This window comes from Porites lutea, chromosome 3, assembly GCF_958299795.1.
Source record: "Porites lutea chromosome 3, jaPorLute2.1, whole genome shotgun sequence".
Classification (NCBI taxonomy): Eukaryota; Metazoa; Cnidaria; class Anthozoa; order Scleractinia; family Poritidae; genus Porites; species Porites lutea.
Genome location: NC_133203.1, coordinates 7,719,273 through 7,747,262, shown reverse-complemented (window position 1 = coordinate 7,747,262; position 27,990 = coordinate 7,719,273). Strand labels below are relative to the sequence as shown.

General features: G+C 40.5%; 1 protein-coding gene across 1 annotated transcript; it reads right to left on the bottom strand.

The window, feature by feature from the left end:
- Positions 1–207: 207 nt before the first annotated feature.
- Positions 208–25,143, bottom strand: LOC140931516 (uncharacterized). Its single transcript, XM_073381325.1, has 19 exons — positions 24,843–25,143; positions 23,364–23,592; positions 20,931–21,129; positions 20,209–20,421; positions 19,407–19,541; positions 18,898–18,992; positions 18,591–18,699; positions 17,862–17,934; positions 16,684–16,883; positions 15,526–15,681; positions 13,708–14,035; positions 11,345–11,532; positions 10,560–10,799; positions 9,074–9,289; positions 7,899–8,033; positions 5,853–5,971; positions 5,033–5,141; positions 2,894–2,966; positions 208–1,734 (listed from the first exon to the last, which is right to left on the bottom strand). Exons 1-19 carry the CDS (start codon positions 25,131–25,133, stop codon positions 1,528–1,530), a joined length of 3,315 nt encoding a protein of 1,104 aa, XP_073237426.1. The 5' UTR covers positions 25,134–25,143; the 3' UTR covers positions 208–1,527.
- Positions 25,144–27,990: the final 2,847 nt, after the last annotated feature.

Sequence of the window (27,990 nt, the reverse complement as noted above, 5' to 3'; positions counted from 1 at the left end):
CATTTCTTCGGATAATTTTCCCCTTTATTTTTAAGAGCATCCAATCATCAACTTGTTGACAAAACAGTGAATTAACCTGAATATAATTGAATTCAAATTTCGTACCAACTTTGGGTCATCTTAACCCAGCTTTGGACAACCCGGCCTAGGTGTTGTTAAAAAGCAAACAGTTGACAACGTTTTAGATGTAATCATTAATTTTATTTATTGAGAATTCCACGTGGAGACAATTACTGAATTATACTATAAAATGAAACCATTACTTGCAAGTCTTTTTTACTTGTGTTAATTTACTGGATAAAGACCTAAGACCACAGTTTTTGTGGTGAACGCTGGGGCACAATGAATTGTGTTTGAACACTGGTTCACTTACACAACACCTCTCAATTTAACACGTTTCAAGGGAATCATCAAAGCTACAGTCAGTGGAACGTGTGTGCGGCTCACGTCAATAACTTTTCCAGTAACTTGGTCGAGTTTGTTGAATTCAGTGACTTGAGTGGCACAACCGTGAGCTGGTTTAAAGGTTTTTCCGAATAAACAACATAGAGCTAAAATGTTCGTTTGTCCGGTGCCGAAAATATCATAAGTCATGATGAAATGGCGCCGCCGAGATTCATATCTCGGTTACTTTATGGCACAACGGCCGCCGAGCTACACAACTCGGTAGATTTACTTTGTGGCACAATGCACACCAAGCTACACAACTCGGTAAATTTACTTTGTGGCACAACGGCCGCAGAGCAAAACAACGCGGTTTAATGCATGCACCAGGAGTCGCACACATTTCCAAAGATAGTGACGAACCATGCTAAAAAATACAGTGAAGGCTTAATCGAAAGTAAAATTTTACTCAGGGTGTTTTACTTCGGCAAACTTTTGAAAGATGAATGCTTTGGAACATTCAGTAAACACAGATCGATAGTAGACCTTCAGCAGACTCTTGAAATATGTCTGCTTTACGAAGTTTCAGCAAACTTTTAAAAGATGAACGCTTTACGAAGACAGAATAGCAGACCTCTGCAAACGTTTGAAAGATGAACGCCGAGGACACACGAATCACTACGTGAGTTAAGCGCGTCAAAGTGAGACAAAACGTAAACAAGCGCCTCAAAGCGAAGCAAATGTGTGTCGACACAAATCAATCTGAAAAAACCTTCCTTATAAATTGCACAGGACAAAAAAGCATAAAACACCCAACAGAAATTAGGGGTTGCGTTCTCGTACCTCGAACGCGATAGTACGCTATATAATTTAGAATTAAAAATCTAAAAAAATATACAATATTCTTACAAACAATAGTTAAAGTTTTTGGTTGTTGTTCCGATGGTGTTCTGTTGTTACTACAGATTCCTTTCGCGGGTGGAGCATTAAGCCACGAGCAACCCTCGGGTAAAATAAAAATACCCGCGGGAATAAAAGACCTTTACGAGCAAAGTAGCCGGTGCTTTTAAGCCAACCCTGGCATAAAAATAGTAAAACCTGTGGGGCTCAAACAGATATGGTCAGAGGACCTTCGCCGGTAGTTTAAATGGCCCTTGGACCCAAATCCTCGGGTGTGGTTACAAGTGGTTCATTGGCGCCACGCTCCTGCCTTAAATTCATGTCTGTTGTATCTTTTAACGTTTCCAGAGTATGCTTTCCCAGAGTTTCCGGAAGTAACCCACATAAACAACCAGCAGTGAATGCAAATCCACTCATGATCGCGAAAGGAATCACAGGATGGGTCTTTCCCTAAAAAATTAAAAGGAGACAAAAATTACTTTCACTAGGAGTCCTAGACTGCGTAGCAGGCGCTAGGAAGTAAATAAGCGCAAGAAAGAACGGGCGCGCGCGAGGGAGACACGCGTGTCTCCTCGCGCGCGCGTTTTTTCTTGCGTCCATTTATTTCCTAGCGCCTGCTACGCAGGCTACAGGAGTCCATAAACCCGGAGAGAGCAATTTCCATGTACTCGTGTCACGGCGTTTTCATCGACAAGTTTATATTTAGAACGACTTTAGCTCGAATTTAGAATATCTTGCAAGTCCTACAAACTAGCCAGCAAAACCAAAAGACCTGAAAATAGTATTTTTGACCTTTTCAAAATTGCTTTTCGATTTCCTCTGACACACTCTGAATGCGCCAACAGACGAAGCGGAACTTCCATTTTCGCGGGAAAAAGTGCTCCAAAATGTATCTAAAAATAAATCAGTCCGTGAAAAGGCTGTGATATGGCCTACGGCAGTTGCCTGCCTCAGCTAGTTTGCTGAAGGCTCGGCGTCAATCAATATAAAGGAAATTTTAGCAACAACGACAGCGAAGGTAACGACAACTCCAAAAAGCAATAGCTGAACAACTCTACGCAAGGATCACACATTTTGGCACACTTCTTCGCCGTCACTGCATTTCTAGGACGTGAAATCGCCTTGTGAGACGTCATGTGGACGTTATATGGAGTACGTGAACTCACAACCACGAATTTTTCTTTCTCTTGTCTCTCTAAACTTTGGTGCGGTTGTCTAAAAGTAAACTCAAGGGAATTTCACCGACGTTTGGCATTTAAAGTGAGTTGAAATAATCGCGACAAAATGTGAGACTAATAATTTGCTATTTTATCATCAATGATTTAAGTCACTGACTTCAATGACGGGGATAGGAGCAAAACCAAATTCAAATTTGGTTAGTTTGATCAGCTGTAACAGGTTATGAAGAATTAGCTGATGGATTAAAGCTAATCAGGTACAGAGAAAATTTTGAGTGAATTTTTAACTATACCTATCCGCTCCCTTGAGTTGCGACTTAATTTCTCAACTCTTAATAATCGCGGAGATCTGTAAGGATGTGAAGTTAATTTATTGACGTTTGCGTTGTAGGAGCATAAGGTCACTAACTACAACCATGTATAAGACGTACCAGTAACACAACGAACGGAGCGATGCTGGCACCCGTTTGATCAAATACCGCCATGCTTCCCATTCCAACGTTCCTACAAAAACACAATAAAAAGAAAAAACTTTGTGTTTTCCTCACGCGCCTTTTCTTCACGCGCGCTTGGCGCCCAGCCCGCCATTGTTATTATACAATTAAGTCAGCTTTGAAACGTGATTGGTTCTTTTGTGTAAATAGTGTCTGATATGACCTGGCAAATCGTTGGCCATTGCTCTCATTGCTCAGAGTAATTAATGTACACCGTAAAGTGAAAGCAAACTAGTCAGCCAAGGGAGAAGATTCCCTTGTTATGTGGATAAAATGTTAAAGTGAGACCATTCAAATGAAAGCTACTGAGTAGCACTTTCATGTGATACTGTTTATAATGATGTGCAAGGTGGTTCTAACTTTTGAGTATGTGGATGAAATCCTAAAGTGTGACCATTCAAATGAAAGCTAGTGAGCAGTACTTTCATGTGGTACTGTTTATAATGCTGTACAAGGTGGTTCCAACTTTTGAGTAAGTGGATGAAAACGTAAAGTGTGACCATTCAAATGAAAGCTACTGAATAGCACTTTCCTGTGATTCTCTTCATCACCATGTAGAAGGTGGCTCTAACTCTGGATACTGTGGATGAGAAAGGGTAAAAAAACGAAGCGCTGCCAGTTCTCCCTCTACTGCAGCCAGAGGATGTGTAAAGATAAGGGAGACAATGCTAAACTAGTCAGGCAAGGGAGTAGTTTCCCTTAGGGACTTGTCAGAAATTAGCAGGGGGGGAGGGGGGGTGGAAATAGAGGGAGGGTCACAACTTTTTGAGACTGCAGAAAAGGGAGGGGTCATGAAAAATGGCCCGTTAAAAGGGGGTGGGTCATGCAAATATGTGTCCGTGATCATGTAGAGGTTCACCCACAGAAGAAAAAAGGAGTTCTTTATTTTCTAAAAAAAAACTGGGAGAAATAGGAGTCGAGTGATCAGCTGTCAGAATCAGAGTCGGACTCTTAATGCTGTCATCTAAAATGTATGTATATGGCATTACAAAGAACAGATTAGAAATATATTTTGAGCTTTCATAATACTGACTCACCCTAGTGTATTGCAAGAACTAGATTTTATCTTTTATACTAGAGGGGGAGGGTCATGATATTTTAGGCCACGGTCAAGGGGAGGGTTAGCAAATTTCACTCCCATTGCAGGGATGGGTCACCTCATTTCCGAACCCAAATTTAAAATTCCCACCCCCCCTCCCCCCCTGTTAATTTCTGACAAGTCCCGTATTATGTGGATAAAATGTTAAAGTGAGACCATTCAAATGAAAGCTACTGAGTAGCACTTTCATGTGATACTGTTTATAATGCTGTGCAAGGTGGTTCCAACTTTTGACTATGGGGATGAAATCCTAAAGTGTGACCATTCTAATGAAAGCTACTGAGCAGTTCTTTCCTGTGGTACTGTTTATTACGCTGTACAAGGTGGTTTTAACTTTTGAGTCTGTGGATGAAATCCAAAAGTGTGACCATTCAAATGAAAGCTACTGAGCAGTTCTTTCCTGTGGTTCTGTTTATTACGCTGTACAAGGTGGTTCTAACTTTTGAGTCTGTGGCTGAAATCCTAAAGTGTGACCATTCAAATCAAAGCTACTGAGCAGTTCTTTCCTGTGGTACTGTTTATTACGCTGTACAAGGTGGTTCTAACTTTTGAGTCTGTGGATGAAATCCTAAAGTGTGACCATTCAAATGAAAGCTACTGAATAGCACTTTCCTGTGATTCTCTTCATTACCATGTAGAAAGTGGCTCTAACTCTGGATACTGTGGATGAAAAAGGGTAAAAAAGCGAAGCGCTGCCAGTTCTCACTCTACTGCAGCCACAGGATGTGTAAAGATAAGGGAGACAATGCTAACGGCTTCACGTCACCACCTAATTAAATGATACGAAAGTCTGAACTGAAAAAGGGTTTGAATCAGAGATATCACGATCAAAGACCTTGTTTTTTTATTGAGGGGAGGGGCGCTGAAGCTAGGTTTTTCGTTCCGCCCGTTCAGCAGGCCAGCACTCTTCTAACTAAGCGGCTAACCGGGTGGCAGTCAGAACTGAAATCTTTAGTCAATAAATAACAATATCAAACCTGATAACTGTAGGAAGGAGCTCAGTTGAAAACACATAAATTGTGCTGAAAGATGCATTGATGCAGAACTTTCCAAGAACTGCAAAAATGATGCGCAAAGCTGTAACACCTGAAAAGAAGAAATAACGTAATGAACTACCAATTACTACGGCTACAAACTTCAGTTATACTCAAAAACTAAGCCCCAGTGTACCGCTATGTTCCCTTCATCTGATTCTTGCTAACAGACACTACAAGATCTAGAGTACCGATATGTTCCCTCCATCTGATTCGTGCTAAAAAGACCGTATAGAGTACCGTTATCAGATTTCCATTTATCGGATTCTAGCTAGAGACCCCAGAAGTACTGTAAAAAGTCTAAAAACTTATTCGGGCGCCTGCAGTAAAAAACTAGAACATAGCCAGTTCAATAAGCAATAGTTTGATATAGGGTTTTAGGTATCCGCAGATTAACAGAAACGCACCCCATTAATTGCACTTGAGAAACCCCTGAATGTATCCGGTTAACTTAAGTAGGCACGTAAGGCGTGTGTACAAGCGCTACAAAATTACTGTCTTCATTGGCTGCCATCTTCCGTTAAGTGTTTTACGTTCACGTTCGTTTAACTTCTGCGTAAAGGTGATCGAAACAACTTCGCAAGATAATTTTAATTAAGCTCTGATAAATCGTACTTTGAGCCTGTTTCAGAAGAGAGCAGGACCCGGATAAGTTTCAACTTAAAACTTGGGAAGAAGTGTTTCATTTTTGGCCACGCTTCACATGTTTCGAGTAAGTGTGAACATACCTATAATTTTGCAGTTATCTACATCTAGCCGTTACCTGAATCGGTCAGCTCTTGTATCACAGAAACGATGAGACAAAACACGGCTGCCAAGGTCATACAAAGAATTAACGCTCTCTTTCTACCATAAAACCTTTTACACAAAATTGGCCTTTGCCTGAAAAAAATATAAAGAAATACTTCTACATCAGTTCATATCCACTTGAAGAAAAATTGAGATCCAATCTCACATTCCTTTGACAGCATCAGTTTTACTTTGTTTAATAGTGTTTCATCGGTCGGCTGCGTGGTATTTTTGGTGATGGTAAATTACGTCTATCAAATTGAATGATGAACAGGTAGCCCAACGAATTTGGTGTCCTGTTGAATTGATAAAGACAGTATGGCTGTCCATGCATTTGTCTGAGAGTCACTGGCAATTTGACGGACTGACAGACTGACCGAATTACTGTCTGACTGGGTCTGTCCTCATAACAACTGTGTGGTCTAATGGATACAGTTTCTCTGACAATGTCGCTATCCAACTAATTCTCTAAAACTGTGTGAGTGTATATTTTGTGTACTAAATGCATGTCTTATGGACTTTCTACCCACCATACTGTCTTCCTGACTATATCTCTGATTGATTGACAGATGACTGTCTGACTGTCTGACTGACTGTCTGACTGACTGACTGACTGACCATTGTCTGACTGACCAATTGACTGTCTGACTGACTCCTGACTGACTGACTGTATGACTGACAGTCAACTATTTAAGTGTATTAGAGACTGTCTGACAAAAGAATTCATCAGAAGTTTTAGAACACTGTTAACATAACTAGGGTATCTAAAAGATAGTAATGCTGCGGCACATTCTGTTGATACTGGCATTAGTTAGGCAATGAGACTTAAAAGAATCAAAAATGACATTGAATGTCCTATTTACATGTTGGAAAGTACTAGAATAATTACTATCAGTCTATAGAAAGAACTCGTGGGAACGTTGTTTAGAAAATGATCAAGTGGTTATCAACTCTGGTTTTCCCACAGTAAATTGTAGGAAATAATAGAAATTCAGATCGTTTATCCATATATTTAATATACGGTGCACGATATTTTCTCTGGAAACACAATACTTTCTTGCTGTTTGTTGCGCTTTATTAAGTAACAGTTATTTAGCTATATATTTATAGAAAACAACAACACAAAAATCGGAAAAAAAAAGAAAAAAGGAATAACTAATTTAGTAGGAGTCGAACCCGGCACCTTCGACTCGACGCGACTACACCTAACCACTACACCACAGAGACTGACTACATAGTCGTTAGGAAAAGTCTTTCATTTTATTCCTTTTCCATGAAACTTCCGCCGGCAAGATGATCGCCAGCCGCATTAACCAAGCTGTTGACAGTGAAAAAACAATGTAAACGCATATTCCATGGCAATAAATGAATGAAAGAACATAATTATGCTTTTCAAAACGCCGATACACGTCCTCGTCTGCAAAGTAGGACACAATACATATGTTTTGTTATCTCGATTTCCGCTGTTATTTTGAAGCGAATGGTCAAAATCACATCCATTTTCGGCTCATACAGTTTCTTAAGAATAGCATTGCATGACATTTTCTCACTTTCACATCAAGCTGGAATTTGTATATCCCCCGTGTTGCGGAGTCGAAGAGCAAATGCTCATCTTCTCGTCAGGTTTAACACCTGGACGAGTCAAAAAGGCTCTTGAATTGACATCCAATCCCCAAGTTAACCATCGTACTCATCTGAAAGACTCCTGCGTGTCTTAAAATTTGGTAAGACCTCAAACCGTGCTGTAGAAAATTTGCCACAAAGAAAACTCTAAGTCTGAGCAGCGAACGATGCACTCTCTCACCCACCGAACTTCCCCGTGTTTTTATTTGAGTTGTTCGTGGCGCAATGCACTCTGGTTAAATGCAATGCATTGTGGTAAAAAGTGTGGTTAAATGCAATGCATTGTGGTAAAAAGTGATGAATTCGAGAATTCGTCGCCCCTTATATATTTCCTTTAAATCCTGATTATGTTGCTGCTCGCTCCCTTCGGTCGCTCTGCAGCAATTATCATACTTACCAGCCCATGAACCACATGACAAAAATATTGCTTGGAATATCAATGACACTTGTGAGGAAAAAGTTGAGATACAAACTTCCACCGAGCACTCCAACACTCAACAGAACTCCATAATAAACCATGGAATTAGTAAACCTGAAATCATATGAATTTAATGACAGCAACCAGTCAACAGTTTTAACTATAGTGTCATTCATTAATTGTTAAATTTTAACAATTAATGAATGAGGCTGAGTATCTTATGAAGAACTGAATTATGGAGATCAAGGAGGGTGTTATCCGTCACGGCCGTAGGCCAAGGCGGATAACACCCTCTGAGATCTCCATAATTCTTGATATGATACGGAAGCCAAATTCAATAATATAAATTATTGAATTTAGCTTATTCATTCAAAATACCTCCTAGTTTAAAAACAAAGCTAAAACATGCTTATCTCCATCGATGTTAAGTTCACCTTCGATAGTGCACATTTAGGGTTGTTCAGCTCCGCAAATATTCTCCAAATAGCAGATGTCGCCCTTCTTGTGTTTTTAGCTATTATTTTGCCTAGTTCTTACTCTTGAAATGAGTGAAATGTCCACCATTTTTTGTTTTCACAACCAAAACAACTCAACCTCATCCCCAGGTCTTCTCGGTTAACAGTGCATTAACCTGCAAGAACGCTGCATTTTTCATGTCATTTCCTCATTAAACACAAAATTCTTCCAAATTTGGTCATCAGTAACTGGTTATGGTGAGTTACGCGTGTGCTTTTAGCCAATCAGAATCAGAGAAATATTTTGAATGAATAATAATATACATTATTGACTTCTTTTGCAATGTTCCAGCTTTCCTTTCCTGCCACAAAGTTCCTTAGTGATTTTGTTGGATGTCATTGTAAGGGTCATGGGTAATGTGCAAGCAAGTCACAAAAGATTAGTGACCCGTCACCACTCACAGGCTTCATTAAGCTCTCCCAAAATGTCCTCCAAAAAGTTTTCTAAACAAACCCAGGCCCCAGCTTACGGCCCCTCATTGTCTAGGAGAGATTTATTGGCTGGATTAGACCAAGTGTGATGGTTCCACTGAACATGACTATTAGACAAGATCACAGCATCTTAAATGGTTAAGTTTTCAAGTAGTTTAATAAAAAACTTTCCGCTCTTATTTTACAAAGGGGAAGTCTTTTACTTACCAACAAAGCCAAAGAATGAGAGTCTTAACACACTGAGTTTTTGTACGAAACAGATCCAAGAATCCACCCTCATTCACAGCCTGTTCTCTCATTTCAACATGCAGTTTATCATCAGGAAGGTTTGCGTTATTTGCTGAAGCAATAGATGAAAAAACCTTTACAGCTTCTTCTGCTTTATTGTGAACTATCAGCCACCGGCATGACTCTGGAACCCACCTTGGAAAAAAAGGCCTGACTGTTAAGACTCATTATAAATTCAACTCATCTCTAGGTAATTTTATACACTAAAACATCATTTATGCAAGAAAGGACAATATCACTTAAGGTAAATGACAGAGCAAGTTTACAGGTGGCTGTCTCCTTCACAGCCACAAGCTGGAGTCATGCAAGCTTCCCGCCCAAGCAGAGCTTGTCTGACTCCGGACCAAGCAGCTATGAAGGAGACTACCAGTTGGCAGTCTAAGACAATACAGTAGAACCTGTATTAAGTGGTCACCCTCAGGGAATGGCTAAGTGACCACTTAATACAGTGTGACCATCTAATACAGGTTGCAAGAAATACAGTTCAAAGAATTCGATCTCCAGTGCTGATCAGATCAGACGTTTGACCTCAAATAGAAACATTCGACATTTCCAGCATTTTAAGGATTTGCGAAAATAAACAAGGAAATCAATGTTGATTTCCTTGTTTATTTTTGCAACAATTACTGTTGTGCCTCGTGTGTTACAGTATTTGAAACTGTATCAACAAGTAATTGACACCGTGGGACCGTTTAATACAGGTCAAGATAATAGAAAAGGTCCCATTGGGACTTCACAAATGGTGAACGTGGCCGCTTAATAGAGGTGACTGCTTAATAGAGGTCGAAATTACAGTACATCATGGGAGGTAATTTTCGGGACTTTGAAAACTGACAGCTTAATAGAGGGTGACCACATAATATGGTGCCGCTTAATACGGGTTCGGCTATATTATTCTTGTTGGTAAATTATTCAAGTACACACAGATTCAGTTGCTAAATGCCACTGTGGAGTTTCCTGGCATCTATTGACTTGACTTTACAGTTCCCTGTTTTCTTATTAACTCCCTTATATAATCATTATGGTGCTGCAGGGTAAAAAAATGGTGCTGCTGAGAACAAGGTCCAATATTAACAGCCGTGTAGAATCTTTCCTCTCATGGTTTTGAGTTAAAAATTAATGATATTTTCCCTGAGTATGAAAACCTCAGCACAACAAAAAGGATGCTAAAGGAATTTCTTAAAAAACTGATTCTAGAGAGCATGAGGAAAATGAAAGCAGCACAGATTATAATTTCCTTATTTACAGTTTTTGCCTTTAACTTGGAGGGGTACAATCTGTATTTGGTGCATGGGGAAGTACAACAGGAACGTCACTATTTATATAATACCTAGATGGAAACTGCTATATACCTAGGAATTTCCACCTACAGATTCAGTCTACCCCTCTCTGAGAGAATACGAACCTCCAAAAGATGAGTAATGGAAATGCTGGCACTGAGATCACAATGGACAGTGTTCTCCACTCCCGTATTCCATATGCCAATCCACTTAGTAGCATTAAAGAACTTGTGTAAAATATCCACATCAAGGTCCCTACAAAACTGCGATGTTTGGGGCCAACAAACTCTATCACCAGCACATATAAAGTAATGTAAACTCCCCCTTGGAAGAAACCTGTTATGCCTCGCAGGGTCAAGAACAACCTTTGAATCAGTAAAACATACACAAAATGATGGCATGAGTAAACTATCAAGGTTACTCAGAGTTTAATCAAACGGAACATGGAAAAGGCAAAGATCAAGCCCCACTAAACTAAACAATAAATTAACCTCAACTTGCTATTGTATTAATTATTATTTTATTGATAACTTTAAATACAAGCCAATACTCCAGACCTGCGCATTTAACAATATTATGTAATGTACTACAGGAGTATTGGCTTCGCCCTATGTAAGTGAAACTAGATTCTGGAATCTAGGAAATTTTTGCTTGTGGAATCTGGAACCTTGGGGTTTTGAATCCCAAATACAGCTCAAGGAATCCGGAATCCCACTTAAACAATTTGAATCCGGAATCTAATTTCCACTCAGAAAAAATCTGGAATCCATTATCTGAAATCCAGAATCTATCATCAAGAATCCAAGACTGTCTTGGATTTCCTTATATGGGGTAAATATTGGTTTGTGTGCAAAGGTATCAGTGAATACAATAGCAAGCAAGGGCAATTCCAGATTAGATGTTAGTTTACCAAAAAACAGGTACAAAAGAGCTGGCAAATGATGTAACAGCAACAACAAATACAGCTGGGAACAAGACACGTCTGCGTCCAAACTTGTCTGACAATCTTCCAATGATAAATGCTCCTGGGATCCATCCAATAAACAGCATTGATTGCGACAAACTGGCAAAGTATTCCTTCCCACAAATGAGATTCCACTGCAAAAAAATTAGAGTGTTAAAAGTTGACAAACACTTTTTTATACCAGTTTTTAGCATCCTTTGGTGTTCATAAGAAAATTAAAATAATAGTAGTCAAACCTCCTATAAATTCAAACACCAAAGGGACTGATTTAACTTGGGTCTATTATTAAAAGTTACAAACACAACCATTAGGTATCTTTAGGACCAAAAGAGCTTTGTGTTATTGAGAGGTACCAGAGGTACCTTCAAACTCTTTTCTTTTTCTTTTTGCACACTCTCTTCTTTTTCTTTTTGCACACTATCATCTATTCTTAATTTTATTGTTAAGTTTATTTTGCTTTATATGTAGTAATAATTCTTTATATGTTGTAACAGTTTGCCTTCTCTCTGTAAATCTTGTACTTATTAATTTTTATTCTCATTGTAACTTAGCAGCAGATTGTAACTCTCTGACCTACGCCATATAAGCCTCTGGCTTTGGCATCTTATTATCATTAACTTGTGCTTTGTGTACTTATTTATCAATAAAGAAACAATAAGTAAGTAGTATAGTACAGGATGCATACTCTTTTGATCTCTTCAAATTCCATGACTTTCCATGACCTTTTCTATGACAATTTAAATTTTCCGTGGCCTTAGGTTTAGCTGTTACTTTAAAAAATTTTCAAAGCTTTCCTTGTTTTAAGGTATTTTTTGACCATAAGCAGTTCAGCAGACACAAACTCTGATGTCCGCCGAAATGCTTGCCATTTGTGCTGTATAATTACTCCTCTCTATCTCACATTGTCCCTGCTTCGTCATCTACATTAACCAATCTATCAAACAAAACTTTAATTTTCCATGACTTTTAAGGACCAACAATTATATTATATTCCATGACTTTCCAGGCCTGGAAAATGAAATAAATTACAGTCGACTCCCGTTAATTCGAAATGGGAAAAAGCTCGAGTTATCGGGAGTTTGAGTTATCGAGGGTAAAATTATATAGAAAATGATCAGAAGGGAAATGAAAATTGCTTCGAGTTAACAGGAGGTTCGAGTTATAGAGGGTTCGAGTTACTGGGAGTTGACTGTATTGTTTAATTTCACGACTTTCCAGGTTTTCCATGACCTGTACAAACCCTGCAGTATCTATTTTTGGCTGAGTTGGGGGGATACATCCTATTTTGGCCCATATTGGGAGGCTACGCCCAAAAGAGGTATCCTTTAGGCTTCAGGTACATGATTCTTAGGAGCAAATCTACATTCCCCTTGTCCTTTTATCATTGAGCCAGCCGCAGGCTAGGGTAAGCCTACTATTTTAATATTCCTGTTTGCAACAGGGTTTCATATTCATCTCCTTTTGTCTGAAATAGCTCCATGAGAGTTTCAAAGATGTGGCGGCCCTGCCGACACACTCATTTAGTCAATTTAACCCTTTAAACCCTAAGATCAAATTTGAATTCTCATTTGTTACCCCTATTCATTTCCCACAGAAGTAGTGGGGAGAAGTTGATAAAATATCTAGCAAATGCATCTTGTGTGATCATGTCTGTGATTCTCATGACCACTCTCTGTTTAACAAAGAATTGATATTACAAGGAGAAATTTGATGCTGATCACTCTTAGGGCTTAAAGAGTTAAGGGAGTATCCCCTCCACCCCCTCCCACCTCCCCCTTGCTTCCGGGATGAAACTAGCAAAGAATTCAGATAGTTCACACAACCCCTCTGCTTGTTAGCTTTTTGTTATCAAGCTTATAAAGTTTCATTTGCTCACAATTTTGCGGACAGAAGACTTTTTACATAAATCAGTTGTATTGAATACCGTAAAATTCCAAAAGTAAGCCCTGGGGCTTATATTTTTCAAAGGCCCTTTCTGAGGGGCTTATTTTTGAAGGGGCGCATATTCAGAGGGGCTTATCTACGGAGGGAAATTTGCGTTTCAAAATCGATTGGGCTAGCCTTATAGTTGGAAGTAAACTTACCATTTTTGCTTTGTTTTACTTTGTATTTGAGGGCAATTTTCCAAGTACAAGCCCCCAGGGGACTTATATTCGGAGGGGCGATTTAACGGAGGGTTTTTTGCGTTACCAGTTTGGGGGGCTTATATTTGGAAGGGCTTATACTTGGAGGGGTTTATTTTCGGAATTTTACGGTATTTAATAGCTTTAGTTTTTCACTCTGTAGTTTCAGAGATCAAACATTCTTACCTCTGTTACTATGGAAGTAAACTCGGTAGTAAATTCCCAGTCCTCTGAGGACATGTTGCATCGTGCTTTATAATAATCGTCATCTGGGCTGATCGTTGCATTTTGCGTACAAACGCTGCTGTTTGCGGTACACCGCCATGTTGGCTCACCTCCGATAAACACCATCGAGACCGTTTGGAAAGTCAAAACGAAAATAATAAGACCAAGAAAGACGGCATTTCGCTTTTGGAAAAATCCAAAACTTCCTATCTCTTCGAGGATTTCGTCTGCATCCATAATAACCCTGAATAACCGCTTGGCAATGCTTTTTTCCTTCCAGGTAACCTGAGATCAGGCGTTATTTTTTTCTGGCTTCTTTGGCTCGAGAGGGAAAAAAATAACGCCCTGCTCCCGAAAACAAATCACAAGGTTGATCACTGGGAGAGGGCATGATCGCAGGCTACCTTCCAGGCTTCCCGATTCCCTCGCGTGACTGCCTCTTTGCGTGACTTCATACCCCGTTGGGTGGATCACGCAGTGCGCAATTTTTTGGTGGTTCCACAGGTAGCTGCATTTTGCCGTCTTACCCATATTTTGGAGGTAAAACGAAGAGTAATATGGTGTATTTGAATAAGGCCTATAAAAAAACGTGTGTTGATATTGCTCTGTAATATTTCATGGTTGCTAAGTAACACCAGGGAGATGCGCAGTATGTTTTTTCGCTTTACCATGTTCTTGCCAAATGTCTGACATCAAGTTTGTTTGCTCATAAATAAATCCTGTTCATATTTCAAGACAAAACGCGACATAACTGACAGACTCTGTCGAACTTAACGCTTTTGCCGCACCGAACTAAAACTGCCGTACCAAATTGATTCAGACGCCGCTCTTTTGCCGTACTTAATTCATCAGTTAGGTTCGGCACATGAGTGGAGCGGCGTCTGAACCGGGCCTTACGATCAGACAACGGCGACGTCCATGAAAATGTCGCTGAAAAATAGACTCCGCATCCTTTGAAACCATTTCGCGATTATCCCAAGTCTTCCGGTTACTTAAAATAAGGGGATTTATGTTGGAGCCTTTAAATAGGTCACCCTAAAATGAATTGACCCATTTTTTGAAGTGAATGAAGAACACTTTACTTTTCACCTACAGTACAGACATTCTGGTACGTTTGCTAACCGTGTCATATAAAGAACTTTCTGACCCCAAAAATCCGAAAATGTGCGACCCCATTGTAGTAACTCTACTGAAAATGCGACCCCATTACAGCCAATCCAGTCTTGAAAATGTGAACCCATCCTGCGGCGCATCCCCATTAGGCTTTTATAAGGAAGTACCCTCCCCCCGGGTTTACTTGCCCCAAAATGGCCAATAAAGAGCCAAGGAAAATGACCGAAGAATGACTGCAGGCATAGATTATAAGGAAAGCCGTGTACTTCTTTTTGAGATTGACTGTGTAACAATTTCATTAACACAATATTAGACTGAATTATTCAAGTATGCAATTTCGTTCCATTGATCTGGTCATTTTGCAAGAATGTCAAAAAAAAACAAACGCATAAAATCACGCATATTCACAAGGTTCCTGATCGCTCAACCCTGGTATTGACGTCTTTTCAATGAATTCCTTACACGGTATCTTGGTAATCCTTCTAATATCAGTCGGTATAGAGAAGTGCTCTCCCTCTATGGGAGATGGTGGAAACACCTCCCACGCCGCTTAGTCAGCTATACTCCTCGTGTATGAAATCCTAAAAAGAAAATTACAGGTTGCCTCTGAGTTATGCAAATCCGTCAAGATCATCTTTGACTTCCATTGGGTGTCTGATAGCGTACTGTTGCACTGGTGATGAGGGCTGTGGGTAGAACACATCAATGCTTAGTGAAGAAGCAGCCTTGTTAGTGACGTTAGTTTCGTTGGAGTGGTTCATGAGCTTCTGATAGGGCGGTGCACTTCTCATTCCAAGTTTTCCTGTTGAATGTTGTCGATATCTTAGACATGAACAGCAGCAGTAGATCAAGCAGACCGCGACAACAATCACAACACAGACAAAAACAAGAGCAATTATTGCATCTTCTGTCCCCAGCGGGCAATTGGTGTGTTTGCCGATGCATTCACCCTTGCAGCATCTCACCAGGTCGATGCTCTCCGAAGAAGCACAGTCATAGTCAAGCGAACAAGAATCCACGATGGACAGCGAGAGTAAAACAGCGACCGATAACTGAATTAAGAATTTTATAATAGCCATTTTTCCTTCCCCGTTTACTGAATAAACACGCTGGTTAGTACCGAAAATTTGTGCAGCTTTGTAGACAGCAAAGTCATCAGCTGCATCACTTTAATTCCTTTCCCAATATTTGTTTTTGAATCGAACGTACCTTGCATGCGTATCACATGGTAATAATCTTCACTATTTGTATTGGACCTCACCAAAGGGAATTTTAATCAGCACTTGAACTTTTAGTACGCCCCTTCTTCTCTAAAACGTGCACATATTCAGGCATAATTAATCAATGGTCAATATCATCAATGAGTAATCAGTTGAGCCTGATTGCTAGCTACAGGTACCCAGCTCGAAATGTAAGCATCGACACCGTCTGCTCCAGAATAAACCAGTGCCAATAAAACCCTCTGATCTATCCCCGAGAAAAACTTGGTACCTAGGCTATAGTCAAAGAACGAAACAACACGCGGGGAAACCACTTTGCACTGCCATACAGGCCATGTTTTGGCCTTGATAATGACCATCGCTCAAGATATGATCAAATAACAGTTAAGGCCGTAAGGGAGCTCATCAAACGGAGACAAAAACTAATACTTCTCACCAGTAAAAAGTCTAAAACGTTTTAATATTAAAATCATGTACGGATTGGGTGATGTTTAGTTAAGACTTAATACAACTTTTACCATTTTATATGAAGGTTACGTTTCCTCTCTTCAGCAGGTAGACAAGAACTGACACAGCACGTACTACTGGTTTTTTTTTTTTTTACAATCTTGAAGTAAATTCCATCTTCTCATCCTCACTGTCAAGGTTTTCTTTTCGTTCTTTCACTGCTACATCACTGACATCATTGAGAACTAATTCCGCTGTGGGCTGGTCCTTAGTCTCCGGAAGTGTCAAGCACAACATGGCTGCCACGAAAGCACCAATGCCCATAATGCCATAGGGCAGGAGTGCGTGTATTCGGGTCTGTTGATCAAAATAATTGTAAACCAAAAAAGTTTCGAAATGTAATTTGTTTATTCAAAAAGACTCCCAGGGATCTGCGAAATGACATAAATTAAAATGAAGGAAATTGTATTTTTACATCAGAAAATGTACTTGACTACGTACCTAGTGTCGCTTGGAACTCTTTTCGGCAACACTGAGACATATGATGGAGAGTATGTTACCGAAAGGGGGTGGGGGGGGGGGGGGTACTGTCATATATATGCTGTAAAGGTTAAAGTTTTCAAGAAGTTTAGTTTGATGTAAAATGCAAGTGGCTAGAATTGAATGGATACCCCCAAATGAGGGCAGACACCTCATAGTTATTACACAACAGAATACTTCTGCTAATGGCGAATTATAGAGCATTTTCACATGACGTCACCATGTCCGCCATAATGGTGTCCCAAAACAATGAAGCGGCGGCCATGTTGGTGTTCTAAACCAATCATGTAGGAGTTAAACCTAGTTTTTTCTTTTGTAAAAACTTTCTTTTGTTCCAATAAATTTGCATTGCTGCTAGCCAAATGAGTGAAAACGCTCTACAAACTGTTTTCAAAAACGGCCACCTTTCAATTATTTATGGAAAACTGATCACTTGTTTGAACATTTCCTTTTTCTAACTACTGTACAGTCTAACCTCTCCTTACGGACACCTCTGTAATACGGACACCTCTCTATTACGGACAGTTCGTTTGGTCCCAGAAATGCCAAAAATCATACATTCCCTACCTCTATAATACGGACACCTCTATAAAGCGGACAATTGGTTCTGTCCCTTTGGTGTCCGTATTAAAGAGGTTTGACTGTATAGTTATAATGGAGTAAGATAATGAGTTTTAGCAAAGCGTTGCCATTGCAGTTGAACTTACCCAAAAGTCATAGAGACACCCCTAAACCCACCACCATCTTCGGGAGGAAAGAAACGAGAATCAATAATTGTTAAAAGCACGTACTTACCAACCAAACAATGTATGAAGAACAGAAAGACCCAATCCTTCCAGCTCCTGAGCTTGTTCCCATTCCAGTATTTCTTAAAGAAAAGTAACAAATCAGAACTGATAATAAAATTAAATGCCATTTTTTTGTCCACTTTGTCCTTCTCGAAATTCTTGCCCTGAAGTTTCAAGTTTTCTAGGCTACGAAAAGGTTACCTCTTTTCTTAGTCCGTCAAACGAAACGCGCGACACACGAAAATGATCACGCGCGTAACTGAAGGCTTGCGAGGGCAGAGGCACCCTAGTTTCTTGCGTCTCGTAGCTTCGGCGCTCGACGTTCGTTCCGCGCGCGTGCAATTCCCTCACTGAATCTGGAGAAAAACAGAGACTGCTCGCAATCTACAAGTTTTCTGATCATGTCACAAAAGAAAACGAGGTTCAAGGGTCGAGATACACGTGACACAGTCTGTGGAGTTTGTTAGAGGCCTGTAATTGATGCAAAGTCTACAATAATCAACAAGACGAAACTGCACAGAACACAAAAAACGTTGCAGCTTTAGTAAAGCGCAGGAAAACTGAGGTGCGGAGCATTAATTACAACTAAAGGGCGGAATGCAAAGTGCCGGTTCCACAGCCCCTGTGCACGCTAAACCAACCGTCAACGCCAAAAACTAATGCGTTACATTTGCCATTACTCCTATCAATTGCACCTTTTTCTGGTTTAAATTAGAGATCATAAGTATCACGGTACCTGACGACGGTTGGAAATAATTCCGCAGAAAACACATAAATGGCGTTGAAGGAGACTGTGATGAAAAACTTAGCTGTCAGTGCCATTAAGATCCTCCCGACAAAAAAACCTGCAACAGAACATGTAATCTTCATACAATTGCACGTTTGCTAATAAGTATTACATTTCCAGCAAGTTTATTTTCTTACAGCTTAACAACAAAAGATTATGATTAAAAACTATATACACACAAATCTGACGTTATCGGCGTTGATAAAGTTCAAATGAAATTGAGGTTTGCTGATTCTCTTAATGATTTTCTACCCACCGGTTTCATCATTGTTGCTGGTCAACAGCACCGCCCCCATCGACGCAAGCGCAGCAAGAACCATGGGAACAATAACCGTCTTCTTTCGTCCAAACCTGAAAACACGCAACTTAAACTTGAGAGGGTAAAGGGTACCGTCATATTTATCAAATGTCTGGTAAAGTGAGTTTTTTAAACGCAAAAAAGATACTACTTAAGCGGAGCTCCACGAACCGTAGCACCATGGCTAAAAATTAGGATAACCTGGGAAGTCAAGAAATTTTGGTTATGACGTCAGCATTTGTACGTCCATTCTATCCTTGTAAGCTAACGTGAAGTAACCCTCTGCAGAATTCCACATTTTGGCGGGAGATCGTACGGGTAACCTGGGTTTTTACCACGTGATCGAATTATTGATTTATGCTCATAGATTGGGGCACGATAGAATCACAAAGAGGGATAAAAACGGCTGAAACAATCAGCATTAGAGGCTTGCATTTCATATGCTGACAATGAAAAGCCTTACTTACTTTCTGTTACAAAAGATTGTGGCGTAGTTGGCGGGGACCTCAAGAGCACTGATAAGGAAGAAGTTGAGATACATGTTGCCGCCCAAGACAGGAGCACTTAAACTTACGCCATAGTAAACCATAGAGTTCACGAACCTGGCAAAAGACAATGATAGAGTGAGTGCACATATGGCCTGTATGAAGATTTTCCTATAGTTTTTACGAGAGTCCAGGAATTAGCTTACTCGGAGACTAAAAGGTACTGTGTCGGAACAGTTATCAAAATTCAAACAGTTAGAACTGCCACTAAATTGAGTGAAACAAAAAAAGACCACTCTGAACGTTAAAAGAAGGTATAAACGGCAAAGCAAATATAAAAGGAATCAAGATGAACAAACTTGAAGAAGATTTCTGAAAAGGATGACGATTATGGTTTTTTGATAACTTGTCCTTCCTCCTGGCTACTAATTAAAGCTCTCTACTACGAGTAATTTCTCATTTCCCTCAGAAGTAGTTGAATGAGTAAAATACGCGAGCGCGCGTGAAAATTGCCACAACGCACGTGGCATATTTTAACGCGGGTTCGCGCATTTCGCTCGCTCAACATGAGAGACCATTCGTAGTCAACAAAGAGGATTGGAATGTCTTCCCACAATCCTTTGGGTTGCAACTAAATTATCAAAATTTTAGCACACGTGATCAAACATTTCACTGTGGATTTCATCGAAGTCGCATCACAAACGGCGCTGATTTTCGCGTAAGAAATCGAAAAAAAGCTGTCTATCATCATTCCAATGTACTCTATAAAAGGTCTCAGACTCACCATCCAAACCAGGATACCAGTGTAATTCGAGACATTTTCAGAGTAGCAAACAAGTCGCGGAAACCGCCCGATGACTTTTCCCCATCCACTGGAGCGAGTAATGGTTCCTGGGGCATTTCCTTCCCGTTGAATCGCGCAATTTCCGCCAGGCCTTTCTCGGCTTGTTCTACTTTGCCCTTAACTAGAAGCCATCTCGGAGATTCTGGAATAAGCCTGTGAGTGATAAATGAAGTGATTGTTATGCGATACTACGGTTATTTTCACACCATGCCGGATAGCTTATAGACTACGAGTAGTCCCCCATTTTTCCTCAGGGACAGTAGAGCGCGCGTGAAAATCACCCCACTCGAGAAAAGGCGACACGCAGCGGGGAGAGAGAAAAACTAGGGGAACTGTAAACAGCCTATACTATGCGTAGTCTACAGTGTCAGCAGTATCTTCCCCCACCTCCCCCCACTTTCAACGGGAGGCCAGATTAATAATAAGGAGCTCAAGCAAAGACGTTTTTGAGCGACGTACGTCAACCGGAAGTGAGGCCATCTCCCTTTTTATATGCCTTGACGCTAACAAATTTGTATTGCCAAGTTTCTTTTCTCTCATAAAGACGATTTACCCGAGCTAGAGTTTCAACCAAACCACTCCCCAATGATGCAAAAAGTCCACTTCCGTTTGACGACCGTCGCTCAAAAACTCTGCTTCTTATGCTCTCTAATTTGTCTTACCACCAAAAAAACAAGGATGGTAAGCCCAGTGCGGACAGTACAGTATTGAGAAGCTTCCAGTCGCGAATGAAGTAGGCAAACAGGGGAATGGTCATCAGAGATGTGGCCCACGCAAAGAAGCTGATGATTCCAGCCGAATGACGGTGTTGTATGCCAACCAATTCGGTGATAAGAACAAACTGCACCAGCCCAGATCCGCCTGAAACAAATTGTACAAACTGATTTTTCAAAACGGTAACGGTAAGAGCCATTAGTTGGTGATTCCAATCAGATTTTGCCGTTTTAGGTCAGTTCTGACCTGAGGTTATTACTTTGTGTCTTTGCCCATACACAAAATGCAGGAGGGGGGGCGGGGGAGGGCAAAGCAGTGAAACTCGAAAAAGTTGACTGTGACGAAACCTGCCACAAAAGTGAGTCTTCTCCAACGATAACACCGAGCATAGACAAACTCAAGAAAACACGTATATAAAAAAATAATGCTCTATATGTTTATTAAAACAATACTCCCAACAGTCCACGATTTTAAGATTAACTTAACGTATCTGTATACTCGTTTCACTAAACAATTAAAACGTGGTAATTATTCTAATTTCTAAAGACTAATGCGATATTGCTTTTTTAGCTCAAAAATACACAGCAATTTTTGAACTACTTAATCTACAACGTATTTACAAATTATCTTCTTCGAACACACAGTAATTGTTCCCTTTTTAGTTCACCTTACGTATAAAACAGAGTTCCTTTTCTTTCCTTAAGTCCAGCCCGCCGCGACTCCTTCCGAACACAACACGACTTTTACTCAATCCCAAAACCTCTAAACTCCAGTAGGCCGCCTTACTCTTAAATCTTTCACAGACTTGCTCCGGCTTCGGTCTCCCGGTCTGTCGCTGCTCTCTAGTTCAGTTTGGTTTTCCGCAACCGTTCTTGGAGAGATGTTACGGTCGTGGAGCGACGTTACGGTCGCCACAATAATTCTCCTGCTCTCTCAACTTTTACAGCACATCAAACCGCTTTCCTCCTGACAAAATGATTTCTTTTTTTTTTAAGGGGACGCCTCTGCTGAACGGATTTCAGTAGTGGTTGTGCTTCAAGGTCTCTCTCTCCTACACTTTCTCTGAACGCGCCCTCCGCACTGACTTTTTTAGCGACGCGGCTCTTTCTTAATATCCAAGATTTCCAAATCCCATGCAAACGCAAGGTGTGGCAAAAGGGACCATTGTAAAAGGTCTGATCCGGTAATTAACGGCTTACAACCAATAGAACAGCTTACGATGAATACTCTACCGAATTAGTTTTATAACGAACAATAAAGTACCAACTGCAACAATTAAAAGTTACGCAATAGCGTCCTATGGCAAAAAAGTACTTAAACAAAAAAATTAGCATAAAAGAAGTAACTACTATTAATTGCGCATTCTATGACACTGACCCAACTTTTTCAAGTTTAAGTCCATGTCCATCCTTGCCATCCGTTGCAAAAGACGACAGGAAACAGTTTCAATGCCTAAACATGGTCTTGAGTAACAAAAATGGACCGTTATGTTTAGGATTTAATTGACGCAAAAAAAGTTTTATCTTTGGAAAAGATATTGAATAGCGTGACTTAGCTTCCTTTAAAACTGGAAACTTTTTTTACTTTTTAGTTTTATTTCCATTTTTCTTTTAGCCCCTGAAGAAGGTTTGTTTTCAAACCGAAACATTAGGTAATTTGTTTAAATATAATTTTTTTTTGTTTTATTCTTTTGTTTCCTTCTTGATCGCCTTGCCGTAAGGTTCAGTTTGCCGTTTCATATTTTTCTACAAGTTTAATTGTACTGATCCAGGTCTACAACTGGGAGATTCGGCACCACTCATTGGTTTGTTGCTGTGACTTTTTATATACAGCCCGGTTTTAACTTGTCTGACCTTCTAAATAACCTGCCTGTTAAAAAAAAATGTGGTGGAGAAGGAGGAGGGAGAACAATAAAAATGAAACAGAGAAGGAGGAGGACTTTCCTGGCGAGGAGAGAAAGAAATGTGACCATGAGCCAATATTTAAAATATACTAGTCATTTTTGCCGTTGTCCATACACTACGCTGACAGAGAAGGTGCTGTTTGCGAAGTCTAGGCGTCCATACAAACAAGACCTTTGGATAAATATCGCTAAATTATTAAATTTCCCCATTGAGCAGGCAAAGAGGTCTACACAGGATAAGAGCGGTTTCGCTGCACTAGTCGACCGTGTAGTCGCCAGTGCAACTCCATGGTAACAGGTTTACCGACAAGAGGATTTGAACTGTACTGTAAAGGAAAAAAACCGAAACTTCGTTTCCAGGGTTCCCTCTCTCGCGCTGGATGAGTATGAGAGAGCCTTGGGAACGAAGTTGGAAAGGTCCGTTGTTTGTATCCTAACATCAGTATCATCACCTCTATCACTATTGCACTTGACATACCTAGCATGAATCCCACAAAGAATCTTGCTGACACAAATAACCAGAAGAGAGGAGAAAATGCGCCAGCAAAGCCGAACACTGCTGCCAGACATACAGTAAAATACAAAGGTTTACGACGACCGAACTTGTCCGAGATCCATCCGAGTAAAACGTTTCCAATAAGCCATCCGGCGAAGATGACCGAAGATGAGACACTTCCAAGAATTGACTTGTCACAGATGAGATCCCACTGGAAGGAAGAAATGAATGGGGAAAATTAAGGGGATCAATTGAAAGTTTCTGGGAAACTGCCCACCTACCCGTCCCCTAACCCAACATTTTGCCCTAAGTGAGAAGTAAGTGTTAATGTTGACTTAGGCGAGGGGTAGGTGGGCAGTTTCCCAGAAACCTAAATTGATCCAATTAAGGTGCTCTTTTTCTTAGAATTTGTGTTTTTCATTCAGAAACCAAAATATTCTAAGTCATAGCTTATGCAATCTTGTCCCAATCTTGATACAAGAATTCTCTCACTCAACGCGAACTTGTTTCATAAAAAAATGAAAGACAGAGTCATTCCTGTGGTCGACAATTCAGCATGGTAAAACCCATAGCAACGGATTTTGTAGTTATGATACTATCCTCGGTGCAAGTAATGGTGACGATCGATATCTGATGTTGGAGGCTAAGCTGTGTTCTTCGTATGAAGCTAGAAAGGAAGGGCGAAAAGATATGCAAGAACTGTAAGCTGAGATAAAAAGTAACTTTAACGTTACCTGTTTGCCTTGGAATACGATTAAATTTCTCCACTGTTTTTTTTTCGGTGGAAGGGGGTGGGGAAGACTCAATTTAGGTTTCTGTGAAACTGCCCACCTACCCCTCCCCTAAGCTAACATTATAACACTTACTTCTCACTTAAGGCAAAATGATGGCTTAGGGGAGGGGTAGGTGGGCAGTTTCCCAGAAACCTAAATTGATCCTTTTTTTACCGGAGGTAGGGGTCTGTGATCGGGTTCTTATAGCCAAAATAAGGTGGGGTATTTGAGCAATATTTTTTGCCCAGGAATGATATTTTGACCAACTCAATGGGTCCTTTACACGAAACATGATTAAAAAAACACCTTGCTGGATGGCAAATGAGGCAGTGGGACCTTGAAAAGAAAGGATATTTATTAGCTTCAGTTTTTGAATGATGTCATCACTTTGTTTTTCTTGCCCCTCTGGGACGTTTCCCAACCAGCAAGGCGGTAATGTAAGAGCCGCTCGTAACGTCTTTCCTGATTCGTTCTTTTAAACAATGGTAATTCATTGTTTGCCATTGATTTCCATTGTTTTCGGGTTTGGGTAGCAAACCAATTGGCTTTCAGCTTCCTAGCAGCTGCTACATCCCGGCTAGGTGCTTTTTGTACCGCGTGACCGTTTCGTGCAAAGGGCCCTTTTCCTAAAGCTATAGGAATTCACCAGGAGATGAGGACCTGAAATCTCCAATTGACCGGTACATACCTCAGTAACTGTTGATGTGAAAGTATCTTCATACTCCCATTCGGAACTAGGCAGTTTTCTATCACACCGGTCATTGTAACCCACGTCTCCAGGACGATATACGCCTGTTGCGTTACACAAGGTACTGTTGGTCACGCAACGCCATCCGGGTTCGGTTGCAATGAAGGTCATGATCATGGTTTGAAATCCCGATACGAAGAATCCAAGGTAACACATGGCGCTTATAAAGCGGATCTGATATCGGCCCATGCTGCCGATTTGCTCCAGTACTTGATCAATGTCCAGTGCCATTATGATAAAGAAACCTGATCGGGGGAAGGAAAGAGAATACTTGGAACCCGTGATATTAACTGAGGTTGCGTTCAGACCATAAAGCTAGGGTAAAACGGGCAGCAAAAACATGCAACTTGTTTTGCAACAATTGCTGCAAAACAAGCTGAATAGCGATGTTGCGCTTTTAACCACCCACGTATTAAACCTGTCTGGATAAACTTAAATTACGCAGGAGTCACGCCATACACGGGAGTTAAGGCACTTGCTGCAAAATAGCCTGCATAACAGGCGCTCCGTTTGAGCCAAGCGAGGTGAACGCGGCATTTGCGCACAGCGCGAAACGAAGAGAGGAGAAAAAATAAAGCTTTGTTTTTTTTCTCCTCTCCTCGTCTCGCGCTGCACGCAAAATGCCGTGTTCGCCTCGCTTGGCTCATAAAGCGCCTGTTATGCAGGCTAGCTGCAAAACGAGTCTGCTTTAGGCCGGTAAAACGCGCAACAAGTAAAGATTTTGTTGTAAAAAAAAGGGACCACTCTCCACTTTCTGCAACAAATTTTTGAAACCTGCAACAACCTGAATTGTTGCAAGATAGGCTTCAGCGTGACTAGTAAATAGCGCAACGTCGGCATTAAACTCATTTTGCAGCAATGTTGAAAAACAAGTTGCACGTTTTACCGTACCTTAACGGATAGATTTTTATTGTCCGTCACGGAAACTGATCCCGTATGATGTGAACAGCCAAGTGTCCACATACAAATTCTTCAAACTGTGCTGTACGGTAATCCTTACATTTCCTTGAGAGAATTAGTTAAAAGGTCAATACATTTTTCAGAAAGTTTATGTCGTTCATTCCTGTGTCTCAAGTGTTAAACGGACACGGCTAGGGTGTTTGCAGACGGAAAGTTCGACTACATCATTCAGGACATTACTAGAAGTTAATGAAGCCACAGATTTTAAAATAGGGGCAAAAAAGAAGTTTTGTTGATTAAAATAAAAGGGAGAAAAAGTCCTCTCAAACAAAACATAGACTGGACAGCAAGGAGAGAGATGATTTTTCTATTTGCTCTCAATCACCAAAGAACCCCAAAAAAATTATGAGGCAAGGGAAATCAATTTCTCTGTCAGCAACGTAACCCACAAGTAAGCTCTCCATTTCGAGTGGCAAGCGAAGTAAACCCCGCAAGAGAACGCGCGAGTGGGCGGCACGGCAAAGCCGCGAGAGGCTTAGTTCTATCGGCCAATCTCTCGCGCGTCTCCTTTCGCTTCGCGTGCTACTCGCGCGCGACTTCTCATGATTTTCCACGAAGGGATAGCATGGCTCGGCTTGCTTACAGGTTTCCAGCACCGCAGATATGCAAGTCTTTCATGAGCGTTTCATTTTTAATTACTGACGTTAAATAACATTACTTCTTTTGTTAACACCAGTCGTGGACTAGCCTTTTGTTTCAGAAAAACAATTACTCTTCTGAATAAATTACACACATACTTGGTTGCCGGCTAGGACCAGGAATTTGACTCGTCTTCTGCTGACAGATACTTGAACAAGAGACTTCCAAATTCAGTTAAACATTTAAACAGCTAGTTCCTTCCTATTTGTCGTTTGGCTGAATGACAAAATCAAAATTCCTCACCTTTATATGGTATCAAGTAAATCTCCTGCAAAAGCGGTTGTACAACCCAGTGGCGTGATATGGTGAAAACTGATATAGACAAAGTTCTCTTCTCTATTTTCTTCTGATCTTCTACTTTTGTTCCACCGCTACTAGTTTAAAAATCTTGACCATATATTTGTTCCTAATGGTCCCTTTTATCTCCCAGGTTGCTGCTTTTGCTTTGCCGAAAGCAAAATGATTTAAATATTTAAGACAGAATGGTCAATGGTAAGAGCAATACAATGGTTTCCATGTAAAGGAGGCTTATTAATTTGTTAATCAGTAACTTTTCACACTCTAGTATCAACCTGCATATTAAAATCCGTGTTTGTTCTTCACTTCTTTCTCTTCTTTCACGGGTAGTTGAAACTATGGTTTGGTTTTGCCACGGCGTATAATCTTTGGGCCTCAATTAAGTTACCGGTTTTCAATTTATTTCATTGATAAAGACAATAAACATGGATAAAGATTTTCGAGATTTGCCTTCTTTGAAGGCCGGGATTCGGGATTTCGAGGCAAAATGGGGGGAGAGATTGGGGATTGAAAAGGGGTCGGAATGACTCATTGAAGAACCCTATTGGGGCTCTCAGTTCGGGGGAAACTCAAGGGAAGTCGGGGTAGAGCTGTGCCGCCGAGGCCTTCAAACCCTGACCCTGTTTAAGACAAAAATTGATCATTTCGCTGCCCTGTGTAAGACATGAGACACTACTTTTCTTTCTGGTTTGTTTTGCATACAGAATTAGGTAATTTTTCACACTGAAAAGATATATTTAGGAAAAAAAATTATTGGTATTGCAAATGTAGACCACTCATCGCAAGTCTTCACACTCTTTGAAAGGCTTCCAGTCCAAAAAGACACCCTGTTCAAGACGCTCAATAGTGAAATTGTATACCCTGTTAAGACTCAAGACCTTGAAAAGCATACACTGTTCAGCGGCATATATCCGTATAGGCCAAATAAGGGAGTGCCCCTCCGAGCCCTCAATAAATAGGGTCCACAAGTGTAAAAAGAACCTTTGTCACGGAGATACGTCAGTTTCGAGATGTTACCAAAGCTTACACGTAGAAATTCGACTTGTCTGTTTTTGACTTGTTTTTTTGTTGTTGTTGTTTTGCTTTGTTTTGTTTTTTGACTTTTTGCGCGATCTTTGCATATAATACAGTAGTACACGAACTACTTGCAAAGTATTTAATGATTAAAAAAGAATTAGAACAACATCAGTCG

Bases quoted from the DNA above. Each gene is read 5' to 3' on its own strand.
- LOC140931516 (XM_073381325.1), bottom strand. From the start codon at position 25,133: ATGGCACTGGACATTGATCAAGTACTGGAGCAAATCGGCAGCATGGGC. The intron at 20,422-20,930 runs GTAAGACAAATT...TATCACTCACAG, and splicing joins CCATCCTTGTTTTTTTGGTG to GCTTATTCCAGAATCTCCGA. The intron at 8,034-9,073 runs GTAAGTAAAAGA...ATATGATTTCAG, and splicing joins CTCATTCTTTGGCTTTGTTG to GTTTACTAATTCCATGGTTT.